General features: G+C 41.2%; 2 protein-coding genes across 3 annotated transcripts; both read left to right on the plus strand.

The window, feature by feature from the left end:
- The first annotated feature begins 6,959 nt into the window (after positions 1-6,959).
- dcst1 (DC-STAMP domain containing 1) lies at positions 6,960-9,452 on the plus strand. Its single transcript, XM_042394140.1, has one exon. It carries the CDS (start codon positions 7,316-7,318, stop codon positions 9,254-9,256), a length of 1,941 nt encoding a protein of 646 aa, XP_042250074.1. The 5' UTR covers positions 6,960-7,315; the 3' UTR covers positions 9,257-9,452.
- Positions 9,453-10,454: 1,002 nt separating this feature from the next.
- Positions 10,455-13,045, plus strand: ccdc103 (coiled-coil domain containing 103). 2 transcript variants are annotated; one of them, XM_042394142.1, is made up of 3 exons: positions 10,455-10,580; positions 11,849-12,056; positions 12,813-13,045. In XM_042394142.1, exons 2-3 carry the CDS (start codon positions 11,908-11,910, stop codon positions 12,940-12,942), a joined length of 279 nt encoding a protein of 92 aa, XP_042250076.1. In that variant the 5' UTR covers positions 10,455-10,580; positions 11,849-11,907; the 3' UTR covers positions 12,943-13,045. The 2 variants fall into 2 exon arrangements, with proteins under 2 accessions (XP_042250076.1, XP_042250075.1); XM_042394141.1 differs by having other exon boundaries at positions 10,457-10,580; positions 11,905-12,056.
- The last annotated feature ends 568 nt before the right edge of the window (positions 13,046-13,613 follow it).

The raw sequence follows: 13,613 nt of genomic DNA on the forward strand, positions 1-13,613 counted from the left end.
ACAGATACAGAACAAAGTTAACATTAACAGATTGAACTCTGTACATAAGAGGGTATTTTACTGACTTTTAATAAAAATAATACAGATGTATACTGGTGTTCAGATGAGTTTTGTCAATTGTCATCAACAGTGTCACTGTTTGTAGCTTTCAGTAATAATTAAAAACCATATTTCCATTTTGTTTCAACGATAATATCAGACAGACTTCAGGCATAAAATCATGAATTTGTTCATTGAAATCTGGTGAGAAGCTGCTGCTGCATCGTGATCAATGTTCTCACAGATCACTGATTAAACTGAACAGACACAAATCCACATCATGAATGAACGTTTGGAGGGAAATAACAGAAAGAACCAGAGTTCCTGCTTGAGTTCAGTCAGAAGCTGAAAACAACAACAAAAACAAAAACACAACAACAAAAACAAAGACACAACAAATTGCAAATCAAATTAATGAAAAAAAACAGAAGCCCACGTGCTTTTCCCATTTTCGTTATCAAATTGGCGATTGGAATAGAAATTACAGAAAACATTTTTTTGCAGGAAAAGCAAGTCGATTTCAGTTTTTTTTTAATTCACACAAAAAACAGAAAAACAAAATAATGTGTTGTTTGTTTATGTTGTTATGAGTTGAACACAGCTTTGGACGGAGGGCACACGGACCCTGAATGAAGGCGTACAGTGTTTCTCCTTCCTGTTAAAAAGACGGACGGCGCGTTCATCCGATCAGTGACGATCCTGGTCGATAGCAGGTACCTACCTTTCCCGGTAGAAGTTAATGTCGTTGTGGTTTCTGTTTTGTTCATTTGATTTGCAATTTGTTGTTGTGTTTTGCTATTTATCGTTGTGATTTGCACTTCACGGCCACCGTATGGACGTCCTTCCTGTTCGTTACCATCATCAACGGGCCTGTTCATGTACACAGTGTTCATTCTGCAGCTTTATGCATCCTATATGTCCACTTAACATACTTTACACTCTAAAATGGTCCAACTTAGTCCTGTGTGACCCGCACTTAACAACATGTCACTTTCAAAATAATCCTCATAATAAATGATTTATAATAAAACACCAACAAACACATGAAGTATCTGAGTTACAATAAAACATATGCATCATTTTTACAGAGTAAACATTCACGTGCAACAGTGTTTTATTTGGATAAACATAGAAAACAATGATCGCCACAAGTACAGCTTCTTGTAAATCATCTGACAGTTTGAATTCTTAACTCTTTAATTCATCTGCTGCACTTGCTGCAGTTGCCATGGAAACAATGCAGCAGGCTAATGCTAATGCTAACTCCAGGATGTAAACAGTCCTCGTCAGAACTCTGCGAGGAAAATAATCCCAATCAAACACTTTTATGAATCCAGTTTATTTCCAGATAAAAAGGACAGATTGTTGTGTTCATCAGTCTGGTGACCAACAGGTTCACTGACGGTGTTACAGTCGGACTCTGAACTCTCACATTGTTCCTGCTCACATCTTGGACATAAGATACTGACGTTTTAAAAGTCAGTGACTAATTGATGCCGAGATGCAGGAAAGATATTTTAATCTGAACTAATAAACACAATCCAGAACATTCTCAACATCTTTTACAGTAAAGTTGTGAAGTGAGATGTTTCAGACACTGCTGGTTCATGTTTCTCTCAGACTGCCAGAGACTCTCAGTTCTGATCAACATGAAACTGATGAATCATCACAACTAAACATGAACAACTGTGTTAGAAAATATCTTTTTCTTTAGTAAAAAGTTAACTACGACTCCCAAGATGCATTTCGGCAAGGAAACAGCCAATCACAGAGCAGAAGATAAAGATTAAGATGTTAAGAAACTGCAGATTAAATCATGTTTTGAACTGATTACGCTGTGATTCACTTCTGACTGGCTTCTTCTCCATAGCAACAGCAGCAGAGGCTCATGGGTACTGTAGTATTCTCACAGACAGAAACAAAGTGTAACTGACAGAACACAAATGTGTTTTATTGGCACAGATATTTTGATTCACAACATCTCAGATGTAATTTAGATCCAAACTGAGCGGTTTGTCGACTCGCTGTAAAGTGTTTGTAGAAGTAAAGTTTGTTTGCTGATGAAGAAACATTAAAATGTTTAAATCTGATTCCACTTTAACATCTGAAAACATGAACTGGATAAAAAACAAAGTAAACATATGACGTCTGCAGATGTTTGTCCTGCACATACAGATGTATGAGGATGCAGTTACCATGGCGACCCATCACTGCAAACGCTCTGGAAAACACAGAGAGAGACAGTCACAGTGTTGTCAGATTATTCTGGTTATTGATCACATTGTCACATGATCCTGAGAGCCAATCAGCAAACTTCTTACCTGTGTTCAACTGCATCGGACCTGAAGGAGACAAAGAAAAACATGTTAAACTGCTGAACGAGGCTCCACTTTTTAATGCTAACGTTAACCTTTTAATGCTAATGTTACTTTTTTTAATTCTAACTTTACTTTTTGTAATGCTAACATTAACCTTTTAATGCTAATGTTACTTTTTTTTAATGCTAACATTATATTTTGTAATGTTGATGTAGCCTCCATCGCTGCTGGCCTCCAGCAGAGACGGGGGCTACGGAGGTCTGGTAACGTCACTTGTGTAACTTGTAGTCTTGGTGTCGGTGTGTTACCTCTGCTGCTCCTCTGAGACAGACTCTCCATCACGTCGTTCCTCCCCACCTTCTCCAACACCGCCCGGGTCACCTCCACCGGCTGACTGCTGTACGTCTGTACGATCAGATCCACCGTCCTCCGTCTGTCGGCGTTCTCCAGGTCGCACGGCGAGATCATCAGGAAGCCTTCGTCTTTACTGAGAGCCCCCTGGACTTTGGATCCGTACTCCTCCAGGTAGAACTTAAAGTCATTGAACTCTTCAGCTTTCAGCTTCTTCAGCTCTTTGAGGAGAATCTCTTTCGTGGTGTCCATCACTGCTTCCTGTCAGAGACATCCAATCAGCTTCATCACAACATCTTACATATGAGCACATACAGACGGTGACAAATGAAAAACCAACATAAAGTGTATTAGCAAGGTGCTGGACCACCACGGGTCACCAGAACAGCTTTAGAGCTCCTTGTTATTGATCCTACAGTCTCTGAACTCTTCATCATTGTTCATAAAGATCTTCCTCATGTGGTGTTGTGATGATGGTGATGCAGAGCGCTGTTTAACACGTCAGCTGGGTTGAGATCAGGTGACCGTGAAGGTCGTAACATGTGATTCATCCTGGAAGAGACCACTCCCATCAGGATAAAGCTGATCACTCACAACTACTTTGTATTGATTAGCAGTGACCCTTCCCCAAACCCTGCCAGCATAACAGAGCCCCCAGACCCCCTCACTGCAGGGGTCCAGCATCCAGACCTGGACCAGACCCCCTCACTGTAGGGGTCCAGCATCCAGACCTGGACCAGACCCCCTCACTGTAGGGGTCCAGCATTCAGACCTGGACCAGGTTTTCCTTTAATGTGTCACCGTCTGTATTTACACATGTATGTTAAAATAATGGACTATACATATATATATATATATATATATATATATATATATACACAAATGATATGTTCAAATATAGTTTTGTGAGTTTAAATGTAATATATATATATATATCAATATTTATTTGAATCATTTCAGTCCTGTGACATCAGACTCATGATGGATGGTTTTTAAAAAACAAGATAAATCTTTTTTATTGCACACTTTTTTTTCCCCTTGCCTAAACATGACGCCTATATTACCCATAATGCAACTGGGCTGCCAACAGCTGGGTGGGAGATTATGGCGTGTGACGCTAGAAGAGGCTAATGTAGCCCGGAGCCGCTAACCCTCCGGCAGAGATGAGGAGCGGACTATGGAGGTCTGGTAACATCACTTCCTTCTAGCTCCACCCCCAAGTGACATCATCGGTGACATCATCAGTGACATCACCAGTGACATCATCTCTTTATACTACTTTTTACACAGAGGACGCCTGGAAACACGCTGAGGTTAAATTTCCTGCAGTTCATCTTTAACAACTGAAATCGTCTCTTTCACAGCCTTTCATAGTGTAACAGATGATTAATTAAATGATACATTAATTAAAGTTGCTTGTCTCAATAAGAACCACTGAATCTCTCTCTATATATATATTTAATATGTAACAAACACACTATATATAAGAAGTTTCTGTTTCACTGTGAACTCTTCTAAATGCATTTCATATCTGTGATTGTTTTTCATGTTTAGTTCCTGTTCAGTTAAGATTCATGAAAAACGAGTCGGTTCAGTCTGAACATCAACGCTCAACAAACAGGAAATACTTCTTTCTCTAACTGTGTCTTCAGGACAGATGATTATCTGTAAACTGACACCGTAACATACATGAAGACGTTCCTCTAAATCTGATGAAAACCCAAGAAAACATTTGTGGGGTTCCTCAGGGTTCAATGTTGGGCCCGTTGTTGTTTTTTCAGACATTTTCTCTTCCACTGAGCTTCAAACGTTTTCGTTATTAACCACAACTGCCTTCTTTCAGCATCTCTCAAAGGAAATCTCTGGAACACATTTTCCCATCAGCAGAGGCAGCAGCAACAGCTGGAGGTCGACTCCGAGACGTCACACAAACACCAAAACTATCAAAATATTAGTAATATTAAATACTCCAGCTATCAAATCTGCATCAGTGTCTCGAGTAGTAAAAGCCGGATAACATCAACAAAAGTTACACATGACTGCTAGAATGTATCCCTCCGCCACAGATCGGACAGGAACTACATTCCAGGATTTATCAACTCAGACGGATGAAACTTTGGATTTTGTGCCTCATTTCTTGCAGCGTAGTTGTGTTCAGGGTCAGTATGGAGAGTTTTGTTACAGCGACTACAGCACGTATGAGCACGTCAGGATTGTGTTAAAAAACCAACCTGTCCTTAAAATCAACCTTTGTTAAACTGTTCAAACCTGCAGAAACTGATAAACTGAAGTGAATCCTCTCTGCTGCTCAGACTAACATGTTTCTGTTGATTTCCGATATCAAAGTAGAGAAAAGTGTTCAGAACTCACCGAGCCGTCGTCTCTCAATCTGCACCTGAGCTGCAGAATCACCTTTAATTTATATTCATGTACCTGGATCAGCTCCAGGCTCCTCCCCCTCTGTTTATTTCACTGGAAATACCTGAAGTCACATGACCAGACCTCACCTGTGTCTCATCTGTGCAGCGACTCAGATCAGAGCTGGTTATTATCTCTGATTCTTGTTGTGTATTTAACTCACACAGGTGTCTCTCAGTCAAATCAAATCAAATGAATGTGTGTATTTATAGAGAAACACCTGTGATATACACCTGTGTGAGCTTTATTCTGTACAGAAGAAGAACAACAAGAAGTCTCTTCTTGAAACAGACTTTTATCAGAGTATTTTCTTTGAGCTGTGTTTACTTCTCACTTTGAGCTTCAGAAACCAACGAGTGACGTCACGGTAACCACGTACATATTTTTATACAGTCTACGGTCTAAACACCGATATCATCTATCAGCCCTGAAACGAGACCCTGATGCTTCCCGACAGCGTCCTGAAACTTCAAGCAAATGTAAGCAAACTTACATTCTTCCTCTGTGTATCTGATGGTCGAATTCAATCAAGTCAATTCTTCTTCACTGCTCTAAAACAGCAGCCTACACAGCAAGTTGTGCTTTGCTGCCACTGGCAGAAGAATCAGTTTCCAGTGATTCAGTGTAACATTAGTCAGAACCAGCAATATGTGTCAGTAATTTGGAAATATTTGGCAGTAAAACAGTGATGTGAGGCTTTAGTTTAGTGGCTCTATAAGAAAGTTCTCTGTATGTGTTTGTTCATGTTTTGCCAACCTGAGCGACAGCAGTCATCACATCCAGCATCTCTGTCACATTCCTCTCATCAGGTTGAAACAACAACTTCACCAAGACGTGAAAACATCTGAAGACGTGGAAGTGAACGTCTCTCACTGTCACTGGATACAACGATGACGTTTATTTTGTGAAAATAATACAAAATGAAAACTTGTGGTCACATAAATGCTGAAAAACAAAACTAAAAAACTAAAAAATAAATTGAAAATCCCTACTTTTACTTAAGTAGGATTGCTTATAAAATGTGATATTTTCTTGCATTATGGGATTGTTAGCAGACAGTAGTGTACTGTATGTATTTTGGGAAGTTTTGAGGCTGTATGTAGAGCAGAATTCAGACACTCACTGAATGTTCACTTTATAATAAACAAAGAGTGATTTTGGACACAGCTTATATAACTTTTGAACAAAGATATAACGTGTTCTACCTCTTCGAGAAAAGATGAATTCATAAGAAATAAAACTCACTAGTTGATCAACTCAATGCACTGTAATTGCCACTTGTGGCCACAGAGGACGCTGTTCAGCAACAGTTAGTCTCACTTTAAAATCAGCAAATTCCAAAGAAGACTGGCCATTATCATTGAGAGATGTTTTAGTGCTGCAACTGATGATTATTTTCATTATCAATTCATCTGTTGACTATTTTCTTGATTAATCAATCAGTTGTTTGGTTTATAAAATGGTGAAAAATGTTGATCACTGTTTCCTAAAGCCCAAGATGACATCCTCAAATGTCTGGTTTTGTCTTGATCAACAGTCCACAACCCAAAGATCTTCAGTTGCTACTTTAGCGTAATAACGCTGTGATGAGGCTGCATGTCTATATGTTATATGTTATATTATTAGTTTAGTTTATGAACTGGATGTTAGTTTGAAAATGATTTTCTTGACATTGATGTTTATAGTTTTACATGTTTATTGCTATTAATCAATATTACATTTAATTTACATTTAAGTTTATTTGTTCATAATTATCATAATAGTTATTATATAATCAGAAGTGTAATGAAAACAAACAAAAACAGGATTGTTTCGCCTATTTCCACTTTTATTCATATATAAATACCAACACTGGTTTCTCAGCACATCGTCAGCTCGTATCAGACAGGAAGGAGGTTCAGAACCAGAACCTGGTCTTCAACACTGAAGACCTTTATTTCTTTATTTCTTTATTTCCTGAGGAGCCAACAGAGGCGACGGCGTCCTGCTGACCTGTGGAGGGAAGCACCGCTGCGTTAGCGTGTAACGCTAGCTCTCTGCTAGCTGTGTGTTACCTGGTCAGCGCTGTGACTCCGCCTCCTCCCAGCTGACCTCTGACCTCAGCGTTCATCAGCTGTTTTCTCTTTTCTTCACCTGTTTATTTCCTGTCACTCAGGCTGAGATGTTTTCCTGTAACCGTAGAAACGGTGATGTCACCGAAGCTTCTAGAAGCTCCAACTGAAAAACAACATCATGTGACTTTAGTGTATTTATCAGATGCATCTGACACACTGACGCAGCAGAGCATGATGGGACGACCAGCCGTCCGCAGCACTGTGGAGAGAATCAGTCTGAGCGTCCTGCCGGCAGCCGTCCATCGATTCCTCTTCAGCCAATCAGAGGAGTTCCTGGTAGCTCACCTGGTCGTCAGAGCGCTGTTTGGAGCAGCGAGCGGCGCGCTCCTGTTCCTGGGCGTCGCCCTCAGCCTCCCGCTGACCTTTGACCTGAAGCTGGCGGCGGGATGCGTCTGTGTCGGCGTGTGCGTCGTGGGCGGGGCGTCGTCCTCCTCCTTCAGATGTTCAGTCCTCCTGATGTTTCCCAGCATGCTCGGCTCCCGTGGCCGCGCGTACCTGATGCTGTTGATCCTGTCGGTGTTGCACTCGGGTCCGCTGCAGAACATCCAGCGGAACGTTCAGGCGGCGGCCGAGTCTCTGAGCTGTAATCTGGACCTGCAGGTTAATCACAGCCGGCTGCTGTGGCGAGACGCCGTCCGACCGTTTATACTCATCACGCAGCAGCTGACGGACGACCAGCCGGACTTCCAGTCGGAGGCTCGAAGCGTCAGCAGGAAGTTTCAGACCATCAGGGACCAAGTTGTGCTTCAGTACGGATACGACCGCTTCTCCCCGAAACACGCCGCCGCCGCCGCCGCCGGCAACGACACGCAGCAGCAGTTCACCGCCAAGACCATGATGCAGTGCGACAGTGTGGTGGATCAGGGCGTGGCGCGCTGTGCTGATTGGTTCAACCTCAAGTGGGCGGAGTGTATGGAGGCGATCCCGGTACCCGTCATCAACCACATCCTGTGTGTCTCCATGAAGTTCCACTTCCTGTGTGATGTCATGAGAGTGATGACGCCGTGGTGCCGGCGGCAGCTTCCTGTGGAGGGAAACTTCGGTCAGCTGTTCGACCAGCTGAACGCTTCGGTGGACCTGCTGTCCCGAGAGTTCAGCACCGAGCTGCTGGTGGAGCGGCGGCAGCAGCGGCAGGCGGTTCTGGATCAGGACTTCACGCAGGCCGTCAGAGGATCCTTCAGCAGGCTGACGGCCGCCACGCAGCAGCTGCTGGACGTCCTGCAGATACTCCGCTCCCTCACCTTCATCACCATCTTCACCCAGGCGTTCGGTTACCTCAGACGTTACAGGAGGGACGTCGGATTCGACAACGTCTACGTCACCACGTACTTCAAACAGATGGACGCCGGCAGGAAGAGAGCCGGTCGACGCTGTCTGCTGCCTCTGAGCCAATCAGAGAGACGGACGCTGACGGAGCCGTGGAGTCCAAAGATCCTCCCGGAGGAGCTCCGACACGTCACCTCAGGCGTGTTCCAGGTGATTTCTGTCTCTCTGCTGTCTGTCGTCCTGCTGACTGTCGACTTCTCGCTGTTCCACGTTCTGGACGTCGTCAGCAGACACACCGTCACCCGGTTCAACCTCACCAGCAGTCACCAGGTGGACATCAGGGTGGGCGGAGCCTCCATGATGGCCCGCCTCCTGAGGAAGACGGTGGCGGCGTTCAACAGCTCGTCCAGCCTCCGCATCGACGCCGACAACCGGATGTGTGTGTCCCCGCCGTCCTCGCTCCCTGCAGGCGTGTATGTCAGCTGTGTGTGTTGCGTGCTGCTGGCGGCGCTCTTCAGTTGCCTTCAGGTTTACACCAACCGCCTCCGACGGGTCATCGCCGCCTTCTACCATCCTGAGAGGGAGAAGAAGAGAGTTTTGTTCATCTACAACCTTCAGATCCAGAGAAGGATTTGCTCCGCTGACAGGAAACGCATCATCAGTCAGAGACGCAGCAGGACGGTGTTTCAGTTTCTGAGCAGGTGGACGCGTCGTCTTTGTCATCGTCGCCGACAGGAAGCGTCCGACTGACGAGACGCACTACAACCCCGATCACACCGGGACAGGAAGACGACATTAAAGTAGAAGAAGATATTCGGCTCTTCTTCCTGTTCAGATAAACCTGCACGTTCTGTTCTCAGTAAAAACAAAATCAAATCAAATCAAATAAAAAGTGTTTCCTGCTGACAGACTCTCTGATCCATAATAAAAGTTCACTTCTCTTGTTGATCAGACTGATTAACAGACGTTTAACTAGACGATGAATCAGAAAACAAATCAAATATAAAACTCAGGAAGGATTTAATCTGTATTCTGACTCCACTCGGTGATGATGTCATCTATCAGCTGCGTCCAATCAATAACTGCTGTCCGATAAGGGGGCGTGTCAGCTGCTAATGTTTCCTCACTTCTCAGAGCAGAAATAACCAGATACGCTCAGACTTTCCCTCCTTTATCCATCGACACACATTCCCACCTTATCAAGCATCCCTCCCTTATTATTATTATTGTGAAGGAGGTTACCATGGAAACTGATCCCATGAGGAAAGATCAGTGTGTTAGCAGCTAGAGGCCTTTTTTAGTTTTACTCATGAAGCTGGCTCACATTAACACAGCTCTGACCTTTGACCTGCTCAGCCTCACCTGACTGGAACGTACCACCTGCTCAGGTGACCACAGGGGGAAGCTGGACTGATACAAAGATTCATAACATACAGAACATTTCTCTGTTGTTTCCTCTGATCACACAAATACAGCCATGAGTTCATCAAATACACAGAACAGTTTTATCCTTCTTACCTGAACAGAGCTGTGACTCACCTGTTGTCATGACTACTGATTACATAATATAACACTGTGAAACACAAACTACTCACCTCAAACCTGTATTCTGTTATTTGACCAGAAACACGGGACTGAAATGAGTTATTTAACACAAACACTGGTGATGTTGGAAACATCAGTGAGGAAGAGGAGCAACCTTCACACTGTGAATAAACTTGTTACTGTTTTCATTGATTTAAATCCTCCCGAACTGTTAATAACACATTTATCTGCCGTTTATTCACACTGAATACAATAAAATAATAAATAATCGGTCAATAAAGGATTTTAACAAAATCAAGTTTTATTTTTTTCACACTGAAATCCTAAAATGTGGCTCGAGGATCAGAAACAAACCGTCAAATCATTAAAAAACGAGTGAAAATCAGCTGCAGGTCACTTTATGACAGCACTGCACTGCGCAGGCGCGGTCCGGCACCCGGTCGTCATGGAGACGGTTTGTTGTTTCTGATCCGTGAGGAGCCTGAAAACACACCTGAACACAGAGCGCGAGGAAATCACACTACCTCAGGTAAAGTGTTTAAATAACCTGCTGTTAGCATGGAAGCTAATGTTAAAACACATTGGTTTGACTGTGTGCGGTTAGCCTGGAAGCTAACGGTAGCCGGGAGCTAATGTTAGCCGCTGAGCTGCGTTCAATAACAACATGTTTTAGCGGCGTTAAATCGTCTAAAACAACTTTAAACGTGTTAATAAATGTAGTTTGTTTGGTAAAGTGGTAAAATGGTGTTAAAATAAAACACAAGCTTTAAGAAGTTTAATCTGGAAGCTAGCGTTAGCCTGTTAGCATCTGAGCTGCGTTCAATAACGTTTTTATTCAGAGACACTGATCCACCAATCAGTCATTAATGACGGTTTAATGTTTCATTTATGGATCCATACTTTTCTTTATACAGTGTTTTTAATATTATTTTCTGTTTCATCAAACTGCAGATACTATAAACAATGTAGTCCATTTCACCCCCACCAGGCCACAAACAAACAAACAAACAAACAAACAAACAACAGCATGAAACTAGAGTTAAAGCTGAGAAACATATTGCAGCAGATCTGCAGCAGTTAGTTCATTAATATTGAATTAATTATAAACACATAAACATATTATATTATTTTAGTTTAAAAACGTGACTTTAAGTTTTTCTCGTCTCATTAATTCAGATTTAAATGTTTAAAAATAAATTCTGGAAACTTCCAACATTTAAATGTTATAAATTTATGAACAAATAAAAATAAAACGTTTTTTAATTTCAAAGCTTCACATCAGTGTTTTTAAATATCAACATGAAATATTCAGAAGTGATTAAACTGAAACGATTATTTAAACTGAGTTTCATGTTTTTATTTATTTATTGTGTAAAAACTGTTTTCAGTTTATAATTATTATTGTTATGACATCATCATCAGTTATTGATTTCTCTGTAAAAATCAATAAATTCAGCTTCATTCATTCATACGTCTTGTTCCAGAGCTGCAAATAACCGTTATTCTCATTATCAATCAATCTGCAGGTAATATTATCAATTAATCAATTAATCAATAAGTCGTTTGGTGAATAAAATATTAAAGTTCGATGTGACGTCATCAAAATAACCAAAATATTACATTTACTGAAAGAAAAGATCAAATCAAAACTTAAATAGTTGCTGATTAATTTTATGTTGATCGACTGATCAATAGATCAATAGATGATCAATCCTCGTTTCTATAAATAAACTATAAATCAATATTCAACAGAAGCAGAATATTGTTCTTGTGTTTGTTTTTGTTGGATTTAAACAGCTACGATGACAGAATGTCCCTTTAAAGCCTCCGTACAAACTGTGTGACATCATCAGGCGATGGCGAGCTCGCAGCGTGATGTCATCGACTTCCCCTCGCTGGAGCGCGAGCTGCAGGCGGCGGTCGAGTCGGAGCAGAAACACCGACGAGAGAACGAAGCCAAACTGAGAGCCGTCAGTCAGAGAGTCTCCTCCTACCAGGAGTTCAGGTAACACCGCTGCTCCAGGACCTTCCAGGACCTCCAGGAGGCTTCCAGGAGGCTTCCAGGAGCCCTCTCAGCAAACTGGAGTCCCCGGAGGAGTCCTGGAACTTCTTTAGGAGATTATAGGAGTCCTTGAAGGATTTCCAGGATGCTTTAGAAGGCTCCTGGAACTTTTTCAAGACATTTCAGGAGTCCTGGAATGAGTTTGGGTCTTTCCACAGTTCCCAGGAGTCCTTCAACATGTTCCAGGATCCTTGAAACAAGTTAGAATACTTGAGAGGGCTCCTGGGGTCATTGAAGACATCCCAGGAGGTCCTGGAAAGCTCCTGGAACTTCTTCAAGACATTTCAAAAGTCCTTGAATTAGTCCCAGAGATGCTTCAGAAAGCTCATCATCATTCAAGGCATTCCAGGACTTCTTACAGGACTTCCAGGATGTTCTAGAAGGCTTCTGGAATCCTTCAAAAGTTCCACAGGCCCTTGAAGGAGTCCTTATAGCCTTGAGTGTGTTCCTGGAGTCTCTGAAAGAGTTCCATGATGCTCCTGGAACTTCTTCAAGACATCCCAGGAGGCTTGAAGGAGCTCCAGGCTGCTTGGTGGGGCTCTTGGAGTCATTAAATGAGTCCTGGAATGTCCTGAAGTTCCAGGATGCATGAGAGGACTCCTGGGGTCTTTCAAGACATTCAAGGAGGTCCTTGAAGTGGTCTTAGACATTCCAGGTGTCCTTGAAAGTGTTCCAGGCTGTGTGTTGTGTGTCTCTCAGAGATCTGGTCCTGGCGAGTCACCTGAAGCCTCTGGAGAGGAAAGATAAAGACGGAGCTCCACGGAGACAACCCTGGAACCCGCTGGTCGCCCCGGGCAACGGGCATCATGTGACCTCTGACCGTCTGTAGCAACACGACACGCCGGGACTGTTTTATTGAGCGTAATCAATGATGTTAATGATCAAATATGAAGGCATTTTATAAATAAAGTTCTAATTTCACAAGTTTGAAATGTTGTTTTCTGTCATAACTATTATATATATTATATCTATTATATACATTATAACTATTATATATTATATATATTATAACTATCCTATATATAACTATTATATACATTATAACCATTATATATTATATACATTATAACTATTATATATATTATATCTATTATATACATTATAACTATTATATATTATATATATTATAACTATCCTATATATAACTATTATATATATTATAACCATTATATATTATATACATTATAACTATTATATATATTATATCTATTATATACATTATAACCATTATATATTATATACATTATAACTATTATATATATTATATCTATTATATACATTATAACTATTATATATTATATATATTATAACTATCCTATATATAACTATTATATACATTATAACCATTATATATTATATACATTATAACTATTATATATATTATATCTATTATATACATTATAACCATTATATATTATATACATTATAACTATTATATATTATATATATTATAACTATCCTATATATAACTATTATATACCTTATAACCATTATATATTA

The sequence above is a fragment of the Thunnus maccoyii genome, chromosome 18 (assembly GCF_910596095.1).
Source record: "Thunnus maccoyii chromosome 18, fThuMac1.1, whole genome shotgun sequence".
NCBI classification, from domain to species: domain Eukaryota; kingdom Metazoa; phylum Chordata; class Actinopteri; order Scombriformes; family Scombridae; genus Thunnus; species Thunnus maccoyii.